The sequence below is a fragment of the Brachyistius frenatus genome, unplaced genomic scaffold (assembly GCF_029030835.1).
Source record: "Brachyistius frenatus isolate BFR_SWC_R1_liver_20210118 unplaced genomic scaffold, ASM2903083v1 Contig_17, whole genome shotgun sequence".
NCBI lineage: Eukaryota > Metazoa > Chordata > Actinopteri > Embiotocidae > Brachyistius > Brachyistius frenatus.
In genome coordinates, this window is record NW_027210616.1 from 4,820,572 (window position 1) to 4,841,478 (window position 20,907).

The following is a 20,907-nucleotide window of genomic DNA, read 5'->3' on the forward strand; positions in this document are numbered from 1 at the left end:
CACAAACGCAGACAACCATTTGCATTCACACAGTGACCTCGGGTTTTTAATTCAGTTCAGCTGTATGCGTTTGGATTTGGGGATAAAACAAACACACCCAGAAGACATCCACACAGACAGAGAGACAACATGAAAACAACTGTTTAAAGAAAAATCCTGTGTGATAGTCTTCATGGCTGTTCATTCTGTTCTAAAATAGGAAATCAGAGTTCAAAAGCATATGACGCTACTATAAAGGGATTCAAGAGAAGCAGGCAAAATGGATGAAAGTGCACAAACTCGGAAACATTTCCGTAAAGTATGTATGATGCAGTGTAGGAAACTCTCATCTACTGGAAACATGAATTCATTTTTTTTTTTTTTTTCTTTCAGAAATTAGCACGAGACGTGTTATCATGGCTTTGCTATCATGGCTTTGCGTGTGTTCCTGCAGCCTCCCTCACTCAGACACTCCTCGGGCTGTCAGCATGGCAGGGTGGAGCTGGCCGGGCTGCACATGTTTCAAGCATGCTCTGAGGCTTCACTCCCCCCTCCATCTAGTTCCCTCTTCTACCGCGAATGCGCCCACGTCTAGGCCTGCAAAAAGAAAAAGAGGAGGGCCCAGTGCGTGCAGCCGGCGATGCTTCTTACCAATCAGAGGGGTTTCCCCACCCTCTCCGTCTCCTTCCCTCCCTCTGCTTTCGCTCCCTCCCCCTGGCTCTAGGCACGCCAACCAAAGAAAAAAAAAAAAAAAAAAAAAGTCCAGGGAAAAAAGTGATAAGCAGCAAACAGCTTCTGGGTTTTGCTTTCAAGCGGACTCCTGCTGAATCGGTGCGAGAGTGTGTGTGTGTGTGTGTGCGCGCGCTGTGTTCACTCTTCATCCTGCCACAGTAGCAACACATTGCCGCAGCGTCGGCCCCGAACAAAAGGCTAAACGCAGCAGAGCCGCAGGAGGGGAAACTCAGGGACAGAAGCAGGCAGAGTGGCCCAGCGTGACTGCACTTCTCAGGGAGGAACTCAACCTGCCATTTAGCCCTCCTGGCCCCGCAGTGGAGGCAGGACGGCACACAAGGCTGGTCCAGGCTGCCTGTCCGTGTGTCTGTCAGAGCTGAGGAACACACCCTGTTACTGACAGTTGGCTCTTTCACTTTGTCGACCGTTTTTACACCTCGGTCTGTGTCATCCTCTACTGAAACTCCTGCACCTGCCCTGGGCACCTTTCCTTTTCAGCCACCTGCCCTCCAAAATGTCAGATGATGACTGCCGCTCGCCCATCGGCCTGGACTGCTGCAGCTGCTGCCTGGACCTGGCCAATGGCTGTGATGAGTCCATATCCAGCAGTCCGGCTCAGGGCCTCGGTTCTTCGGGGGGCCTGCTGGGAAGCCCCACCAGCCCCAGTGTGAATCACTTCCGCCAGCTCCGCAACCAGCTGATGTACCAGAACCTAAACACCGACAAGCTGAACAACATCATGAGGCAGGACTCCCTGGAGTCGGTGGTGAGGGACCCATGCTTCCTGCTCAACGAGGGGATCTGCAACAGCAACATTGATCAGACAATGCTGTCTATATTGCTCTTCTTTCACAGGTAGGTCTGTTGTTTGCTAATTTGATAGGTCCATGCTTATCTGACAAGCTAACAACTGAACCTAAAGGGTCTTTAATTTGAATATGAAACTTGAACTTAATGTTAGTCTTTATCCCTCTTAAGGCACATTCAGTACAAAGTCTACCTTTTCATTAGTGGATCTACTTGTCAAATCCAATCAGAATACGAGGAGCATGTTTTGTTTAGATGAACCAGATGGTGACTGGAAACTAATCGGGTTTCTTGGAACTCTGAAAATGCTGACATAAATGTTTAGTCAAGGATTAAGTGTAGGCTGGGATTGGATAGTCAGGTTTAATTTAGGTGTGTCTTTGTCCCTGAAAAATGTATGTATGTATGTGTATATATATATATATACACACACACACACACACACACAGTATGTATGCACCTCTTAGTGTCTTTCTACATCTACACGAACATGTCTTTCATGCAGCATATGTTACATAACATATTGACCATTACGAATGATATATGACGTTTTTCTTTTATGAGATTACTCGGTTTAACCGCAATAATTTGTTAGATATACAATAACTGAGAAGGGAAAGTTCCCATAGGTTGAAAAGAGCTAAATAGCTAAGCACTGTGTGGTTAAAAAATAAATGGCAGAGAACAGAAGTAAACAAAACCTAACCCAAAAAGAATGCCCTCCAAAAACACAAGGTTATTCTAAAACAACAGTTTTTGGTCATATTGATTCAATTAAAATGATCTTTTATTGCTTGAGGTCAATTAAATCTGGCCTTACTCTTTCACTGTCTCTGCCAAACAGCATTTAAAAAGCAACGTTTGGCAGCTCACCTCGCAGTGTTTGTGAGGAGGAGAATGTCCAGCTACAAACTTGCTGCCAGTTGGATAGTTTGTTTGGCAGCTTCTGTCAAATGACCTCAGCCTCAAATTAACAGTTACCATCTTCGCAGTCAACTCCAGTTTGGACCGTCGCTGCACTTCTGAACCCGAACCAGCCGCACGTAATTACGTACGATCTCTTATTGGAGTCGTAAAATGTGGAATTCTTTGGGGAAATAGCCGTGAACACTGAAATAACAAAAACTTGTTATCACTGTAAAAGTCAATTTTGAGTGTCATGTAACGTCAAGTTGTTGTCATCCGTGTCAGTAAAACAGAGATGTGTGTTAAAGGATCATGACGTGTGTGTCAGACTTCCATAGGACATATGATAACAGTAAATGAGGGGTCTTTTGTGTTTACGGCGCTGTACAAACAGAGTCTTGATATCAAAATTGACATTTGGCTCCAATCTTACCACCTCTTTTGTCTTCTTAAAGTAATGCAATGGTTTTTATTTCCTATAAACTCTTGATAATTCTGTTTTGAGTTTATTTATCAACTCCAGTTGTGAAATACCTAAAAAAAAAGAAGTTCTTCTTCCTTTAACAATTTATGGTAAAGACAAATAAGACGGAGACGAAATAATACATGCATGTGAAAATAGTGCCTGTGAAAAAAAGTGGGCTTTAAAGTGCATATTAAACTTTTTTTTTAACATAAGTCATCCTCTGGAACGTGAATTCTTATCAAAACAAATGTAAGCAACATTAATGCATATCGGGTAAACCCAGATTCTTTCGCTATCTCTTCAGATAAAATATCTGTGATCCCAATAAAGTTTGCCTGAAATGAACGAGGCAAAGGTGACCATTATCATTAATTCAGTTATTTTATAGGTGTTATCATATCAGTAATGTTCTCTGGCCAAGGTGCACTATCAGTATTTAATCAAACTTTTCCAGAAGCCCGGCTGCCACAGAACATCCCAATAAGTTAAGTTTTAACCTGCCTTTACTTTGCTGTGTGCCATAAGTCTGCTTTTATCTGGTGCTGGGGGAATCTTGCTGCATAAGTACAGACAGTAAAGTGGAATTAAAACTATGTACTGTGGTCTGCGGCTGATGACATCGATGATTAGACCTCAGCAAGGTTTAACTCGATATTTGTAGCTTTTGGCTGTAAAAGCTTATCGGTGACAAACTCTCAGGCTGTGTGAGTTTTTATGTGAATTGTTTTTAATACCCGACAGACTATTTAACAGTGCTAATTTCTCTCTCAATAACACATCAAATATAAGCTGTTTGGAGAAACTTCCACTCTAAGTTGATTTTTCCATCTGTTAAGTTGCAGAACAGCTGTTTAAGTGCTCATTAATAGGACACTTTTTAAGGAGATATTGGGTTTGCTGTGGAGCTGCATAATTCAGTGAAGGAACAGCCTGTTCTTGATTGTTTTACGAGAGCGCGAGTGTGTCATTATCACACTGATGAACAATAGTTGAAGAAACTCTGGTTTTAGGACTGCAGCTCCAGCTGGTACTCCTTTTCTAACAAACTGTTTTAATTCTGGATAATATTTTCAACTTGCATTTAGACTACTGGGAAAGGTTCCGATGAGTGAGTGTTTGCTTTACCTTGAATAATGCCTGCTGGCAGGGCTCTGCTACAACTGTTATACAAGAGGTGTTTTTCTGCTTTGGAGTTCAGACTTCATCATGCATATATGGCAGCTTAGTGCATTTCTTTCAGTAATCAGGGCATTAATACTTTCATGCTTTCACAGTTTATTATAATGCCATTATTAGGAAATAACTCGGTGTTGAAATCTGAATCTTTTCTATTCAGTCATCTACACTTTAAATGAAACCTTTATATAAAATGTATATGACTTAAGGCTTGACTTGCATCTTCCTGGAGTGGAGAAAAAGGAGGCTACAATTGCCAATAATTTTGCCATTTCGGGCTGCGAGGCAGAGGCGGCTGTACCTGTGCCTTTGGCCAGTGTGACTAAGCGTCCGTCTGTTCCCGCTCAGCTGTTTGCCTGACAAACACACTCTTTAGCCAGAACACTTTGTACCCAAACCCTCCCATTTCAAGAGGGAATCACAGACATGGATCATGTGGCTCTCATGGATAGGCTTTCTCACAGGATTAAAACATTGATTTCAAATCTGAAGCCTCGCAATTTTTTCATGCAGAAACACAAACGCCCTCATTCATTCACACGTGTACTCACAGTCTAATCCTGTCAGTTGAAGCAAGAAAGCTGCCTCACCGAGATCAGGTTTGCAGAAGTACGTGCATTTTTCGCTTTGGGAAGGCCTGGCTTCTGATGAAAGCCTTGCTGAGGTTTATTCTGTGACCTCACCCTGGGTGGTCAGTCTGCCTGGCAGCTATTATTCTCATTTGCCACTTGTTAACAGGATAAATTGTTCAGCATAGCCCAAGGAAGCATGCCAGGACATCTTTTGCACTTGTTGAATATCAGTATGAACCAGTGGCAGCGGCCAGAAAACTTGTTATGTAAATGATTCAAGGGTCACAGAAATGTGCTGAGAGGAGAATTTGAAGCCATAAGTCCTATTTGGTGTTTGAGGTCGAGCCAGAAAGGCCTAAGGGGGGCAAGAGCTGTGATTTCCACAGGATATAACCAGAGGAAATGTGTTGATTTACTTTGAGGCTTAGCGGGCTTCAGTTGGCTGGAATAAGAAAGGCACTTTTGCACACCTTCACCACAGGCAGTCAGTCAGTACTTAGCAGCCACTACACACCATCACATGCCAGGGTGAAGAGGCCTGAAGTGCCTGCAGGGATGACACGAACATTTATCACAGGACTTCGGGTCTGTGAGCAGTCAGTCAGTCAGTCTGTCGATAAGCAGTCAAAACACGAAGGGGGAACAACTTCAAAACTGGTGGCAGCACAAAAGATGTCACAGAGTGTGAAAGACCTCATAAAAGAGTTTGTTTCTCTACAGAAGCCACTAGTCTGACCACAGGACAGAGCTGAAGAGGAGTTTTCTCCCTCCAGACAGGATTTTTAGGCAAGATAACAACAATCTGTCTATTAAAGGTATGCAGACTTTCATGTTCCCGTCTCGAACTCATAGCAGCTGCCAGCAAGAACTTCAAATACATATTGCTGGTAAAGTGTTTAAAATGACAATAAGCTGCTAAACCAGAGTAGGCAAGAAGCTCATCCATTAGGTCAGGTCTGTTGGCTGAAAAAGAGAAAGAATTTCCCTGCGTGGTTAAAAAAAAACCTCTCATTTCTTTGTCCGACTAGGAGAGTTGAGGGTGAAGTACACACACACACACACACACACACACACACACACACACACACACACACACACACACACACACTCACTTTGTGGTTTTTATATTAAACTGTGCAAAGAAAGGCAGAAAAAGGATTCTGACAGAAGAAACTCTGACTGAGTTTGATTTTCTGTTCTGACATGACTACTTATCCTTCTGACAATTTGCAGCCCTAGACCTCATTACTTCAAAGTTTCTCACTCTGGCCTGAGATGACCACTGCCTGCTGGCTTTGGTCCAATTGACTACTGAACATAACCTCATCCTCTTACAATGGAGTGGAGACGGGATCCAGCTGTGTCAGACACCCTGATGGGCTTTAAAGCTCCACTCTGTGATCCAAATATAAACCGCAATGTTGCTTTGCTACGAGAAACCCAAGTTTATGAAGTGACTGCCTATATTTAGTGATCCACTGAGGTGGTTATGGAAAGTGTCTTGGCCATGTATAATCCATCCAGGAATCCATAGAAATTTACATTTTAACAAACCTTAACTTTACCAAAACCAAGGCGTGTACCAGAAAATACTGGATAAGCTTCTGCAACCACGGAAAAGATTCCATCTCAGCCTGCATCAAGTCTGTTTTCTGTACATAACAGTGGAACACTTCTCTACAGTTCAATAGAATAAGAATTTAATACCATCTTAATCCTGGGTGTGCCCACAGAGTGACCTGTTTTGTTAATTTCCATGCAGGTTATTACATTACACTTCATTTAGCTGACGCTTTTATCCAAAGCGACTTACAACATACCGATGGCACACCATCGGGAGCAATTTTAGGGTTGAGTGTCTTGCTCAGGGACGCTTAGGCATGTGGGCGGGAGGAGCTGGGGACCGAACCACCAACCTTCCGATTAGGTTAGGTAGTTACTTTATTAATCCCCAAGGGGAATTTTTTTTAAATTTTAGTGCGCAACCCACTCTACCGACTGAGCTACAGCCTCCCTCCCAGGGCCACAGAGAGACTGACGGAAACAAAGACCATTCACACCTGAGGGCAATTTCTAGAATTAACCTGAGGTGCATGTTTTTGGATGTTGGGAGGAAGCCGGAGTACCCGGAGAGAACCCACGCAAGCACAGGGAGAACATGCAAACTCTGCACAGAAAGTCCCAGGACCGGATTCGAACCCTGAACCTTTTTTGCTGTGAGGCGACAATGCTAACCATTGCACCACTGCGCCAGGTCACACCTGACAATTTCTTTTTATCTGTCCGTGCAGAACTGAATACAGCGCACTTCTGCCTGCTCCGTCTTTGAGGGCTAAAGATTTGCACGGAAGGCAACACACACTTTTGGAGAACTCGCGCAGGAATCTTAATGCACCTTGTTTCACCCCTGAGTCCGGATGTTAGATTGCCTCGCAGGCTTGATGATTTACTCATCATATCAGACCAAGTCAAATTATATTTATATATCTCAGTATCACAAGTCACAAATTCTCCTCTCGGAGTTTTACAAAAGCATGCATCTTGTGACGTTGTGATTAAATGACATCTGCTTTCTGTCCTCACAGTGTGTTCAGGCTTGTTCTGCAGATAACATTGTGGTGATATAGAAGCACACGGTCAGCAATGTAAAGATGCAGGATAATGAAAACAAAACACTGTTTATTCTTTATAGCTGTATATATTTGGCCCTACCTGCCACATCAATTACATATTTATATTATATAATATTTTTTTCTCCAGAGGGCAGGGTACGCTCATCACAAACAGCCCAATTGCAGCTCCTCTGTTGAATTATCATAGCCTGTTACAAGCCGTAACAGGCATAGAGATCAATGAGAAACAAACTGCTGCACAAGTGTTGAAATTCTAATTTCATATCTCTCCCATTCATAAACTCCTTCAAGAGAAAACACTGTAATCTAAAGTCTACATCACAATACAGGTGTGAGGTAGATGAAATGCTGTTTTCAATGTCATGACTAACTATTCCGTTGTTGGCCACATGAAAGGCTTCTAAATGTCAAATGCGGTATTTCTGACGACAGAACTTTCTTTGAGCCGTGTTCTCATTTGCAGCAATAAGAACAGAACAAATTGCCATCTCTTGTATAAGGGGGGGAGGGAGAGGGGGGCAACAAAAGTTTGAGGAGAGAAAAAACTTCATGAACTTCGGGCGGCAGGGGATACATACGGATGTACACAACAGTGAATTACTGGCAAGAGGGCAAAGGGAAGGATGTGAGGGTGGAAGAACAGATTCATGGCCAGGCAAGTCGTAGGAACCAACCTCTGACAAACAAAGGCCACAAGGGCGAGGTCGGAGCAATGTCAGGGGAGACAGAGAGGGAGAGATAGCTATAGAGAAACAGTCAGAGGTAAGCTGTCAGACAGGAGGCTGGAGTCAAGACAAAACATAGCCCGGACTTGCTATAAATAGCGTGCTGTTGACGTTTGGTGGAACTAAGATATAGGCAGGTCTGTGCATATCTCTGGTAAAAGTCACAACATTTCTCTGGTGCTCAAGGAAGTCATTCCTTCGCAATGGGAGGAAGTAAAAAGCAGTGAAAAGTGTTTGTTTTAAGGTCATTTTCATGAGGTTCCTCAATAACGTATGCTTCGACCACTTCTATGTCGACAGGAGACGTTCTGGAAGCAAAGGCCTGACTCACGATATTATAAATCCACCGCCTTCTCTAACATGTCGGCATATGTTTAGTGTTTTTGCACCGGAAATTAAACCCTGTGCTTTGATTTTATTGCTGTGGGACCACGTTAAAGAAGGACGAACAATAATGGCTTTTTAATGGACCTCTCTTGACTTACTGCCTAGTTGTGTTGTAACTGTGTTAATAGGCTGCCCTCGGTGCTTTTGCCAGAAGGTGTATGTGAATACTCTCCAATTTGTTGACTACTGTCTGCCGTCTGTAAAGTGATGATGAAGTTGGCGACTATAGTGGCGAATGCGCACAGTTTAGCACGCAGACATTTGCCTCTCAAACACACACACACACAGTGCGTGCAGACAGAGATCAGTGTGTGTCAACCCAGAAATCCACAGGCACACCCTGCGCCGCAGGTTAATGCAACCGCCAGCGTAAAGCCTTTTCTTTACCAACACTGCTGTGGTTGGCTGTTCAGTTGTCCCCAGCAACATTACAAACACAACATCAGATTGTCATTTCAGTTTCTCCACTTTCAGGGCGTTTTGTTTCGGCAAAAGTTCCTCTCCACGCACAGAACCTTCAGAAAATGACTGTGACTCAGAAAATGTTGAACTTCCCCTCCCCCAGTTATTAGCATAATTTTACTATATGTGGTCATACCGCAACAGACCCGCTACATTTATGATAAGTTACATATTGTTATGTACATAAATACAAGTTCAGCGACGACTACCGTATGTCCTGAACATTTTTTTAAAATCTGCTCTCTCAAGCCGTGTTCAGACCAAACGCATGACCCGTGCGAAACATTGACCCGCAACGTTCCTTCGTCACGACGGACATGAGCACTGTACTCCTCATACACCGTCCTGTGCCATAAATATTTTCCAGCATATACATTTCAAGGCTGAAAATTCATCCCCAAAATAAACCATTTACTTATTATTTCAGAAAAGTTGTGCTAAAAACTACAGCGATCTGTTTTGAGAAACGATTTGGACTTTATATGAAGGAATCTGCGACTGTTTTTCGCAAGTTTACATTTCCAGCAGTGGCGTGTAGTTATTAACGTGGCAGAACCGATTCTTCCAAATTGCAGAGAAGAAAGGCAACTGAAACATGTTCAACAAAATATATAATAGCTACGAAATGAAAAGTTGTTAAGTCGTTCTGTGTACGGCAGTCAGGATTTATTAAAAGTATTTTTCACGTTGTAGGTTAATTAGTCAATTTCTGTTCGTATACAGTATACTGGGCTTCCTGTGTGAGTGGCTCCGGCCATACGAGCGTACATGCAGGTCCTTTAACTTTTGCCAAACCCGGTGACTACCTTAGTCGTTTCAGATTTTCCACTGGACTGAAGACGTAAGACGCTCCAACAACGCAGACACACTCGCACATAAACACAGACCGGCGGAGTGTAGCCCACAAAGGTGACCCATAGCATTATGCAGTTGTTGACACATCGCCACAGCGGAACCCAGCTAAGCTCTTTTGTCCTGTGTCGGACACAGTACGTACCAGAGCTGGATTATGAATCTATAAGTAACACACATTCTCAACCAAGTCAAATCCTCAAGATCATTGTGCTGCTGGGAAACTCTTCCAAGAGCTATGGGAAGGAACTGACGACACGCGTCTTCTGAGCAAGATTAGATGCATGAAAAAGAGACACAAGATGTCCGTTACTCTGTTGTGGTCTGCAGAGTTTGGCATGGGTAGGATGCTAAATCGCCAGCCGCTGTCTGTTCGTTCAAGAGCCCGGTGGTTTTGGTTGATCAGGCGACGAAGCGGCAGCGTCCCGCTCTTCTTCATCGTCACATCTGCTTCTTCACTTCCTACTTGGTTATTTCTTGGTTGACTGCTGTTCATTTACAAACTACTATGCATGCCTTCCAATGAGAGCGCGCATCTGAAGTTTGACCTACTTGAGTGGTGCATTTATGTGCTGGTATGTGTGTCTCAGTAAAATGCAATAGCTATGTTAAGCAAGTTTGAAGTCTCTGAGTTTATTTTGATGGCACTCTGATGGAACGCCCACGGAAGGAAGGGAGAGGTCATTTTGAAATGATGCCGCCACTTTCATTAATTATGAAATGGCTGTCATCGCATGGAATTTGTAAGCAAACATGATTTACAGGACGGATTATATAAAACGGTCCCTTAATGATGCTTAGGTCATTGATGTTTGAAAGTTTGTAGAAAAAATTCATGAAGAATGTTGTGGTTTCTTTTGAACATTCTTTGTAGTGAAACTCATGAGGCTTCGCTCTGCGCAACAAACAAGACTTTTGGGGAAGGATTCCTTCGGGAGGTCCGTGAAAAGTAAATACGAAGTCAAAAAATGAGGAGGATCTCCACTCGCAGCAGTGTGCAGGCACCTGTGCTTTTGACATTATAAACTCCACTCTGCTGATAGCCACATTTTTCCGTTGCTTGACTAACACAGCATACAGCAGGATGTCATTTGTGATGAAAAGAGTGCACCACCTCTGAATATCAGACACTAAACAACGCTTTTGAAAAGTGAAAAAAAAAAAAGAAAGAAAAAAAGACGCCCTCTTAAAAAAGAATGAGGGATACTTCAAAAAAAGGGAAGCAGCACCGTCCACCCATTTAAATCCTTTTCTCTATCACGCTTCATGTTTGCACAACTGTCTTTGTCCTCCTCTGTCTTATTGGCCACATCCCTTCCCTCTCTCTCTCTGTTTTTTTCTCCCTGTCTTTTTCTTCGTTCTCTCCATCTTTGTCGTCCCAGTTGGCAACTGTTGAGATTATGTAAGCGTGCACGAAGGGGGGTGGGGTGGCGTGACAATGGCTTGTGCTCCCTGCCTTATCTATTTGGACCATGACTATGGCGCCTAATTAGATAATAAGGAAGCCTGTCAACACTTGCCATCACGCACACGCACACACACACACACACACACACACACACACACACACACACACACACAGCCCTGTCCTTGATAGTAAATATTTGTACCACAAACAGTCAATATGATAATAATTACACTATTGAAATACACATTAGGCAGTAATTCAGCTTGTTTAGTGTCTGATATTCAGAGGTGGTGCACTCTTTTCATCACAAATGACATCCTGCTGTATGCTGTGTTAGTCAAGCAACGGAAAAATGTGGCTATCAGCAGAGTGGAGTTTATAATGTCGATGGAGGGAAGCTGAAATGATGGAGCTTTTGGACGTGGACTCTCCATACCACCCAGGCTGAGCGGAACAAGCTGCTGGCTGGAGGGCAGTGAAAGTTTCATTCTGCACTGTTTTCATTAGCATGGGATTCCCAATCTTGTTGTAACTCTGCATGAGAAGTGAGAATGTGGTAACCCACCCTGCTACCGAGGGCCAAGTTCAAGTTTGGCTGAAAGGAAGATCAGATCAGGAGCGGAAAGAAATGCTTTTCATGAGCACATTGTGCCCTTTACCAGATCCAGGGGGAGCCAGTATTTGTGCTGATTTGTGTAGAAGCATGGGAGACTCTTTAATGGCTCTGAATTGAGGTAATTTGTAAAACAAACAAAAAACCCAGACGTTATTTGAGATTAATTCCGATTGTATATTCCATCTGTTTCTCTGTGGACGCCTGTTTCATAATCCCAAGTGTTTTTAATCCCGCAGTATGTCAGTTTTTTTTTTCTTCTTTCCACAATAGATGCCTACACAATGCTGCCAGACAGTGCTTTTGTGGAGCGGGTCTGAGCCAGGCCTATCATTAGCCTATATTATTCTCCCTGGGCACTATTCACACTCAGGTTGTGTACAGGATGTACCCTGTGTGCGCACACGTACACGCACACACACACACACACACACACACACACACACACACACACACACACACACAAAGCCACATACACACGCACGCAACCTCGTACACATCAATATAGCCTGTAAGACGTGGACCGAGTATTCGATGAATTTAAGCAAAGGTGTTGCCGCATTCCATTACTGAAAAGTGCTCTCACTTACTCTGTACTCTGAGAGTCTCTGGGAAAGAAAACAATTACTTCTGTGAACTTCAGCAGGTTGTCAAGCCATCTCTTCCAGGACACAAGAGTTTGCAGCACCAGGGCCAATCACATATTCTATTTTTAAAGTTACTGGACATCTGCAGTTTGGCAACACACCGTGTGTTTTTCCTTTTCTGACTGAACTTCGGTGTTCTCCAGTAAACAATTTTGAGCTCTCGGGGCGGAGGTGTAATTTAAGAGCCCTGACTTTCCCAAACACGACTCTGCTGTCATGCGATGGGGAAAATAGTAATGAGTTTGGAATTAAGGAGCATAAAAGAACATCATTTTGGTCAGGAGTTATAAACTACTCAGTTAAGTACGCATTACGTTGCTCTGGCTCATTAAAGAATTATGTAATATGGGTGTTTAAAAGTAAATATAAACTGGATTTATAGTCTCTGACATGTGTCTCATCACACAATCACATCCTTAATTTGATCGAAAGTATTGAAGTGGTGAAGTAACATTTATTTAAATGAATGCTTTCTGAAGTGTGTAGCTAATTGTGTCACCCCAACAACACCCACCTCTCATCTCGGAGCTCCTGTGTCATCTGTAATTTCATCATTAACTTTAGCCTTTGCACAACATTGAGATGTTAGTCAAAAAAACTAAACAAAAAACCTAGACACTTGACTGGGAAACCGAGTGGGGAACATGTTGGGCAACATGCTCCCCGCCTTGCTGTAATGCGTCGGTTTCATCAGATGTGCGATAGTGTGCAATAAGCTCCCCTACTAAATGAAGAAAGTTGTTCTTCTTTCCTGCGAACGCAAAGAAGAGCTTGGCAGAATTTTGTATTTTATATAAATGACACTCTGAATTAAGTTTACAGTATAGATGCTCCAAAAACACCCCACTTCAAATGGCTGGCAAAATCCCCATGAACCATCAAACTCTGACTTTGGTGTAATGAACATGGTTTCCTTTATATTGCTGTTGCTTCCAAATGACTCTGGCTTCGAGTATTGTTACATAACTGAAAAGCGGCTTTGTGAGAAGAAAAAACATGGAAGAAGAAAAATGGAAAATAAAACGGAAAAACAGAATCAAACCGACCGACAAAAACAAACGAAGAAATGTGATGCACCAGAAACCTACTGTAATGTACTGTTTCTTTTTTCTGTGATGTGACAGTGCAGGCGGTGACAAACCAAAACTTTATTTCAGCATTTTATCGCACACAGCTGTGGCTCTCGAAGTCAAGTCATTTCTCACCGTAACTCTGATTTAAGGAAAGGAGGAGGCACGCCGGACCGAGCACCGGTTTGGCCTCACTGGCAGCGAGCTGCGGTGGAATGAAAAGATGGAGCACTTTTTCTCTCTCTGGATGCCTTTCTGGCAGACAAGAAGGAGAAAAATGAACGCACATTGCGCCAAGTTTCAGTGAGTCTGTGATTGTTTCTGGCTGCTCCCCGGCAGAGAGAATAAAGAGAGAGAGAAAGAGAGAGAGAACTGAAGGAGTGAGGCACCAGCGTACTCCAACAAACGAAACTAACAAGATGCATCCTGTCCAAACCCTCACTTCTGTCTTTGTGTCACTGAGTTTAAAAGAGCCTTTCATACCGCGGAGCAGCTCGAGCCGGTTTTATCTGATGGCGCACCAATGCGTCACTCGTCCCGCCATTTTACTGTGCCATCACAAGAGGGAATCAACACCAGTGACATTAAATGACCTCCTCCTGCATTCCTTCCAGTCGGTGTTATGGAGACGAGGGAGTCTCAGATTCATCATTATGGTTGCATGATGTGTTGTTTACACAGTCTGGAATTAGGATAAATGGAGTCCTCTGAAAACATGTAGATGCTTCTGGAGAGAAGTAATAGAGCTCTGATGCAGGGCTTTAAAAAAACAAAAAAACAACAACAAAAAAACACGGGGAGGCCAGAGCCAAGACAGCGCGGCTGATGAAAGTGTCTTTCCTTCCCTTTCTTCATCTGTTCCTCCCAATTATCTCTCTCCTGCACATACCAGTGCACTCCAGATTCCATCCAGGCTGCCATCCACATCCCTGACACAAGTCTTCCAGGGACGTGCAATGGACACAAAGACCTATTTATTAGCAGCCTGAATGCAAGGTGTCATATAAGGGAAAGTGGAGCCGGCACCGCTCTGGCAGAGAGCGGGAAGAGAGGTGGATTTATGTAACAGTCGAGTTCGCAGCCTTTCAGTGCTTGTGAAGCTGGCGGTGTGGAAGTTAGTCGGGGTCAGGAGGTCTCGCGCCAACGGGGGCGTCTTTCGCTGTGGAAGTGCTCGAGCCAAACGGGAAGACTCGGCAGTTGTTGCCCTCTTCACCTGGAAACATGTCAAGAAAGTTGAGTTTCCAGCATTGCAGATTAAATCAATTCCAAAGTTAAAAAAAAAAAAAAATACTAGATACAGTATATATACGTAAGCTAGAAAGGTAAATGTTTGTGCACAGGAGGCACATTTTAATGAGCTGTGTGGCAAGATGCTGCTGAAGTCACTCGCATCTCCAGGAATACACGATGATATCATAGTCATGAGTGGTGCACCACTCCTTCTTTCTTCTCCTACACATTTCCATCGAATAGTTGCACACGCTTGTTTTGCCTGACCTCAATGTTTTCACTGATTTATCACTCTTAGGATTGTTTAGCATAATTTAAGCATTCCTGTACTGCCAACATACTCGGGTCGCAGCGTGGGAGAAAAACAGGACAACAAGCAGTGCTTTTTGGGTTGAATGTTGATGAGATGGCAGAATGTAAGGTTAAAATGGCTTATTTAGCATATAATTACAGTGAGGTTCAGTGTGGGCACGACGAATAAATTGCTGAATTGCACATGAGACAGACAGCAAGGACATCTGTCCAAGTAAAGCAAATTTACAGCAACTTTAGGTCTGGTGTGCAGACTTGGTTTTTAATTTAAAGAACAGGCTTCCCTGCATACATACAGCAAGCAGCAGGTTACACAGTAAATGTCAGACGATACATGCAAGCAAAATGCTCACGATTTAGCGTTTTGAAAAATCCATGTTATGTAATTGGAAAAGACAAGAAATAATAAAATAAAGTACAGTGTTTTCCACCACAGTACCTTTGATGTTACATGAAAGGAAAGCCAAAATAGGGGGGGGGATACGATCCAGTTGGCAATCACGGTATGAGGCGATGAGGGTTGTCTTGGATTAGAGGGGTCTGCAGGTGAATGTTCTGACACTCCAACCATGAATAATGTGTAGGTGCTCCATAATGGCCGAGCGAGCGTTCCTCCTGGCTCCAGTACTTTTGCCCTGTTCTCACTGGAGGTTACATAACAAACATAGACACACAACAGTGTGAAAATGTTGGCAAAACACAGACACAGACAATCCCTCTGTGCCTTTTCCACGATTTTCTCAGTAGAGTCATCAGTTTGAATGAATGCGTTGTTATCTGATCCCGTTGCTGGGTGAATGGATGCTTTTGGTGTATTTCTAGTGCTCTTTTATTTTTTCTTTCTTTTTTTTTTCATGGGCCCACTTCCCAGTCCTCTGGAGGGAAAGGATGCTATTGTAGCTCATATCAGTGGGAAATTCAGAGAAACACCCTGATAAAAAAAACAAAACAAAGTCTCACTGTTATTCTATGACAGCCAGCAAGGGGAGGACATAAAAGAAAAGTAAAAAAAAACCAACCCAAAACACAACTGAAAGACAAGCAAGATACTTCCTCCGATTCATATTCAAATACGCTCTCCAGAAGGAGATATCAGATTCAGACAAGGCAGCGCTTTTCCCGTGAGTGTTTTGTATTTCTTGCAATATTAAGTGGCAATGATATCTAGGCCTTCGTGCTGAAAACAGCATCACTAAGTACCTCTCCCAGGCCCCCTCCTGACCCACACACACACACACACACACCCCACCCCTCCTTCCCATTGGCATCTTTACTGGCATTTGCATGTCATTTCAACAAATGGAAACACATGTTCAAATTGGAAAGTCAATAGGGAGCAAGCATTTAGAATTACTCCGGGTGTGTCTTTTGTGAATCCTCATTTTAAGATCAAATAAAATAGCAAGGCCCACAATGTCACAAAATGGAAGAATGCATTTTTTTTTTTTTAATTCAGCCATTTAAAAAAAATTTTTTTTTATCATATTTTTCCTTTAAATTGTTAGTTTCATTGTAAGGACTCCTTAGTATTTATGCCAAGGCCTTAGCATCTTGGTTACATCACCTCTTTGAGTCTTTTAACAGCTGCCGCTGTTAAACTCAGGTTTGTACTTTAAACAAGTCTCCACATTGTCTCGGGCCGTAACGATGTAAACAATATAGTAGAACGATTGTAAAAGCTGTCGGCCTGCACTGACTGTCCAGTCCACTCTGCAGCACCTGTTTCCCCAACACAGTGAGACAGGCAGCAGGACAGATTAAAGACGTATTCTCCTCTTGGTCCCTTGATAAGAGGCTGACACGTTTTTTTCTTTTGTAAGATTTTATTGCCTTTTTTTCCGAAGATACTCTTTCGGAAGTTGCTGCCCTGTACCTTTTAAACTTGACATTAGTGTATCTCTGAGGTTTTCTATTGGAAATAACTGGATAGTGTGTGGCAGCATTTTCCTAACCACCACAAAAACAGACCGATTATAGTAGTGGGTAATTTTGTTGTTTATTATGGAAACTCCACCCTAAAATAGTATTTAAAATTTTTTTTTTTTTAAATCATTTAAACTTTATGTCTTTGTCATTTTAAGACTCTATCTCCCTCTGTCTTACCACCAGTGTGCCCCCCCCCCCCACCGCCCTTCTATTCTTATCTCAAGGTACCCATGTTTTTTGACAGTTTACCTAAAGAACTGGGAGTACAGCCAAAGCCTCCTATCAGAGGAAACACTGTTTAACAACAGCTGTGAAAGCCCTCTCCTCTCTCCCCCTTTCTCCTCCTCTTCCCTTTCTCTTCCTCATTTTTTTGCATTTTCCTGTTTTGGTGTTTCGGTAGCTCTCGGCTCAGTCTTTGATACAAAGCAAAGTGGGCCGTCCTCAGGCGGTGGGGAGCAGACAGATACTGGAGTATCTGGTGAACTGCGCACTGTTGAAAGACGAAACCACAGATTCTTGTTATTCCGCCGGTTTGTGTGTCTGTCTGCTCCTTGATTATGCATTTTTCCTCTGAGCTGAGAAACCATAGAAACCTAAACCAGAAGCATTATGGGTAATATTCTGTAATCCTACAATTACCCTTTATGGAAACACAGGAAATGTTGCCTTAAAAGTGGTTCAAAGCATCTCCAGGGAAATATCTTCCCTGACATTATTGGCTGTGTCAAATGATGTTTAGTCTGCCTGTACATAGGTCACTTATGTAATGTAGATTACTTATGATATACTCTACAGCGTGCTCATTCACACACACACACACACACACACACACACACACACACACACACACACACACACACACACACACACACACACACACACACACACATATATGTAGATGTACAAGTGTGTATACATGGGCTCATCATCTTCAGTTCAGAAAAGCTCTAGTCTTGGTGTCACGCTCTGGTAATGAAACGGACGTTCTGCTCTTCAATGATTTTGCTTGATGTTTTTAAAAACCGGGCAGCATGTCTGTGTGCTCATCTTTATTCAGGAACACAGCCCAGACGCGGTACACTTGCAGAGTAAACACAAATATCTAAGTTCATTGTGCACAAGGCTGAAGCTGTTTCACCTTAACCCTCCCCACCTTGTGTTCATGTGTTACATTATACTGCACGCAGCAAAGTCTCTCTTGCCCTCTCTTGGCGCCATAGCAGCACCTCTGCCAGAACTAGGTGAGCGTGTACCAGACAAACAGCTCGCAATATGACGAGACAGGTCAGAGACGGGATAATTATCTCGAGACGGCGTCAGGGTTAGGCTGTCCTGAAGCATGCCAGTCAGATAGGATAGGATTTACTGCTCGGAGGCAGAGCGAAAGGACAGGAATAACAATGACTGTTGGAGGAGGGAGGTGTGGAGCGCAGACAGGAGAGGAGGAGCGAGACAGACCTGTCAAAAGAGCCAGCAGAACAGGCACAAGGTGGCAGACAAGGCACAAAAGTTACACAGCTACATCAGCCAGTCAGCAAGATGCTTTCAAACATATGCCTTTTTTTTTTTTTTTTAATAAACAATATTCAAAAACACAAGAGGACCTTGCTGGTATTATTACTATTTTGACAAGCCGAGGGGTGTCTGCATTGTAAAGGTTGGCAGATACCTTGCAGGCACCAGCACACTGCGCTGCCTTCTTTGTGGTCGGACTGTAATTACAGTCTTTGCCAGGAGAGAACACCGCAGTCATTAAAACCAGTGTGAGGAAGACATTCAGTCACACAGGCTGGAAAAACAAAGATAATGACTTCTGGCTATGTGTTTTTGTGTGTGTAGAGGTCAGGTGTTATGATGGGAGCCTGTGAAATACACAATTTTGTTTCGGTTCTGCAAATTCTGCAATACTTCCTCAAACTAGCTCGTGGAGCTTAGCTGACATTAGTTTCCTTTACGATTCATAGCTTAATTTGCCGTCATAAAAAAAAAGTCGTTTAACTTCTTGAAAAGAAATTTTACATTCCACCAATTCGGTGAAAGCAAACGAGCACATCCAAATTTGCAGCACATGAATCCCCGATGATCACAAAATTGTGGCATTTTGAATTTAATTGGCTTAATACTTAGAATATTGTTACAACACATTTGGATTGGTGGTGATAGTAAGTTATAACTCTAGCTGTGTCTCATAAAGACGCTGGCACACACCTGCTTTTTGTTTTGCAGCAGCTCTGCAATAACAAAGCCAAGCCTGGCATATTTAACCTGTGGCGTGCTCTTGTGTTATTGCTGGGCTGAAGCCAAACACAACCATGAACCCTCTCTGGAGTGCAGTGAGTGCTCGACCTCGCTGACCTCTCCCAGTCTCTTATCTTTTCTTGATTGTTTTGATTTCCATCCACATCAGAATACTCAGTGCTGTACAGTTTAGAGGCCTCATTTATTAATGAAGCAATTTTATTTTATAGCTCACCCGGTTTCCGAGGTGCTTCTCCCTCACCTTGCCACGTCGCCATTAAGCTGGGGCACCGCCGTGCTGGCGGGAACCTCGTACATCACCGGCTCAACTCTACGGTTTTAGCACGAAGATAAGGTGACAGCTCGCTGGCTCCCAAACGCTGCTTACGTGGGCAGATTTCTTCATCTCCAAAACAATAAATGGCTCTTGCGCACTTCTCCTTTGCCAATAGGCCAGATCTGATTAGAGATTTAACATCAGCCTCAGCTTTCATTGCGACGGATCTCAAGCACAGCCATCATCACCATCTTGTTCTTTTATCACGGCCGTTTGAAATGGTTTTTAGTTTGATTGATGCCAGAGATGACATTTTCAGAACTGTGTTTGCCATTTTGGCCAGATCTCAACTTTTCTTAATCCCCGAGAGCATTTCCCTCTACAGGTCTATTTAATCCAGTGTGAAAAAGAGCTCGGTCTTAAGAAAGGTGCTTTGTTGTTATGGATCTCTCTATTTCACTTTCTTTAGAATGAGAGCGGTTGTCTTCCAAAGGCTGTAACTCTGCGTGTCCAGACAGAAACAGTGTGTTGTGTTTGTGTCTGTGTCCTTGTGTGTGTGTGTGTGTGTGTGTGTGTGTGTGTGTGTGTGTGTGTGTGTGTGTGTGTGTGTGTGTGTGTGTGTGTGTGTGTGTGTGTGTGCACGCCTCTGCCTCCAGTGACCTCAAATTTGCATGCATGTCCATTACTGTGTTTGCATGTCTACGTGTCTTGATTATGATCACATCTTATTGTTGTTGTTCACGCTCCACTGCACACTTTTACTTGCATGGGAACACGGCCAACGTCTGTACCTGTGTGGTGTGTGCGTGCAGAAGCGATACAACAGTGTTCTGTGGTTTTATAAGTGAACTTTGGACCTCTCGGGTACACGCTGGAGGCGGGCCAATTTAGCCAACACTGTTTACCTGAGCCTTTATACAATGACTGGGATGGCAGGCGGTGTTTACTCTCTCTTCTGTGCAGCTTCGAGACCGGGAAAATTACATCTCAAGACAATTTGTCTTGTGTACTCTAACCGACTCCAAGTTCAAGAGTCACTTCAAGTGGAAGAATTTCCTGTTTGTTTCTTGGAAGAGATCTTGACCCTGTCAGCCAATGACAGTATAAAATCTTCAAATTTAAAGCGCTTGTATCATGAGTGAAAATAAAACTGAGATATATATATATATATATATATATATATATATATATATATATGGATTTGAATATTGTCATGTATATATATATATATGACAATATTCAAATCCAAAGCATTAGAAAGAGACATGTCCTCATTTGTTTTGTCTCGGTAACACTGAGTTCAAAGTAGAATGAAAACCACATTGATGGAGGTGACATATCCAAAACTCAGTGAAAGCAGTGTGTTGGCCTATATTTATCTTGCATTATTTAATTGTTTATGTAAGTTGAGGTGTCCCCTCGGAGTACATTTGTTTAAATTTGTCTGTCACCAAATACCCCGGTGTCAAGTTCTTATCTGTTCCCTTCT

At 43.0% G+C, this 20,907-nt stretch overlaps 1 protein-coding gene across 1 annotated transcript in view; it reads left to right on the forward strand.

The window, feature by feature from the left end:
* Window positions 1-839: 839 nt before the first annotated feature.
* The window catches only part of tsc22d3 (TSC22 domain family, member 3), a 35,489-nt gene continuing 15,421 nt past the window's right edge, over window positions 840-20,907 (forward strand). Inside the window, exon 1 of the mRNA XM_069694507.1 lies at window positions 840-1,566. Within this exon, the coding sequence (XP_069550608.1) occupies window positions 1,226-1,566 (341 nt within the window). The 5' untranslated portion in view covers window positions 840-1,225. The remainder of the gene's footprint in view (window positions 1,567-20,907) is intronic.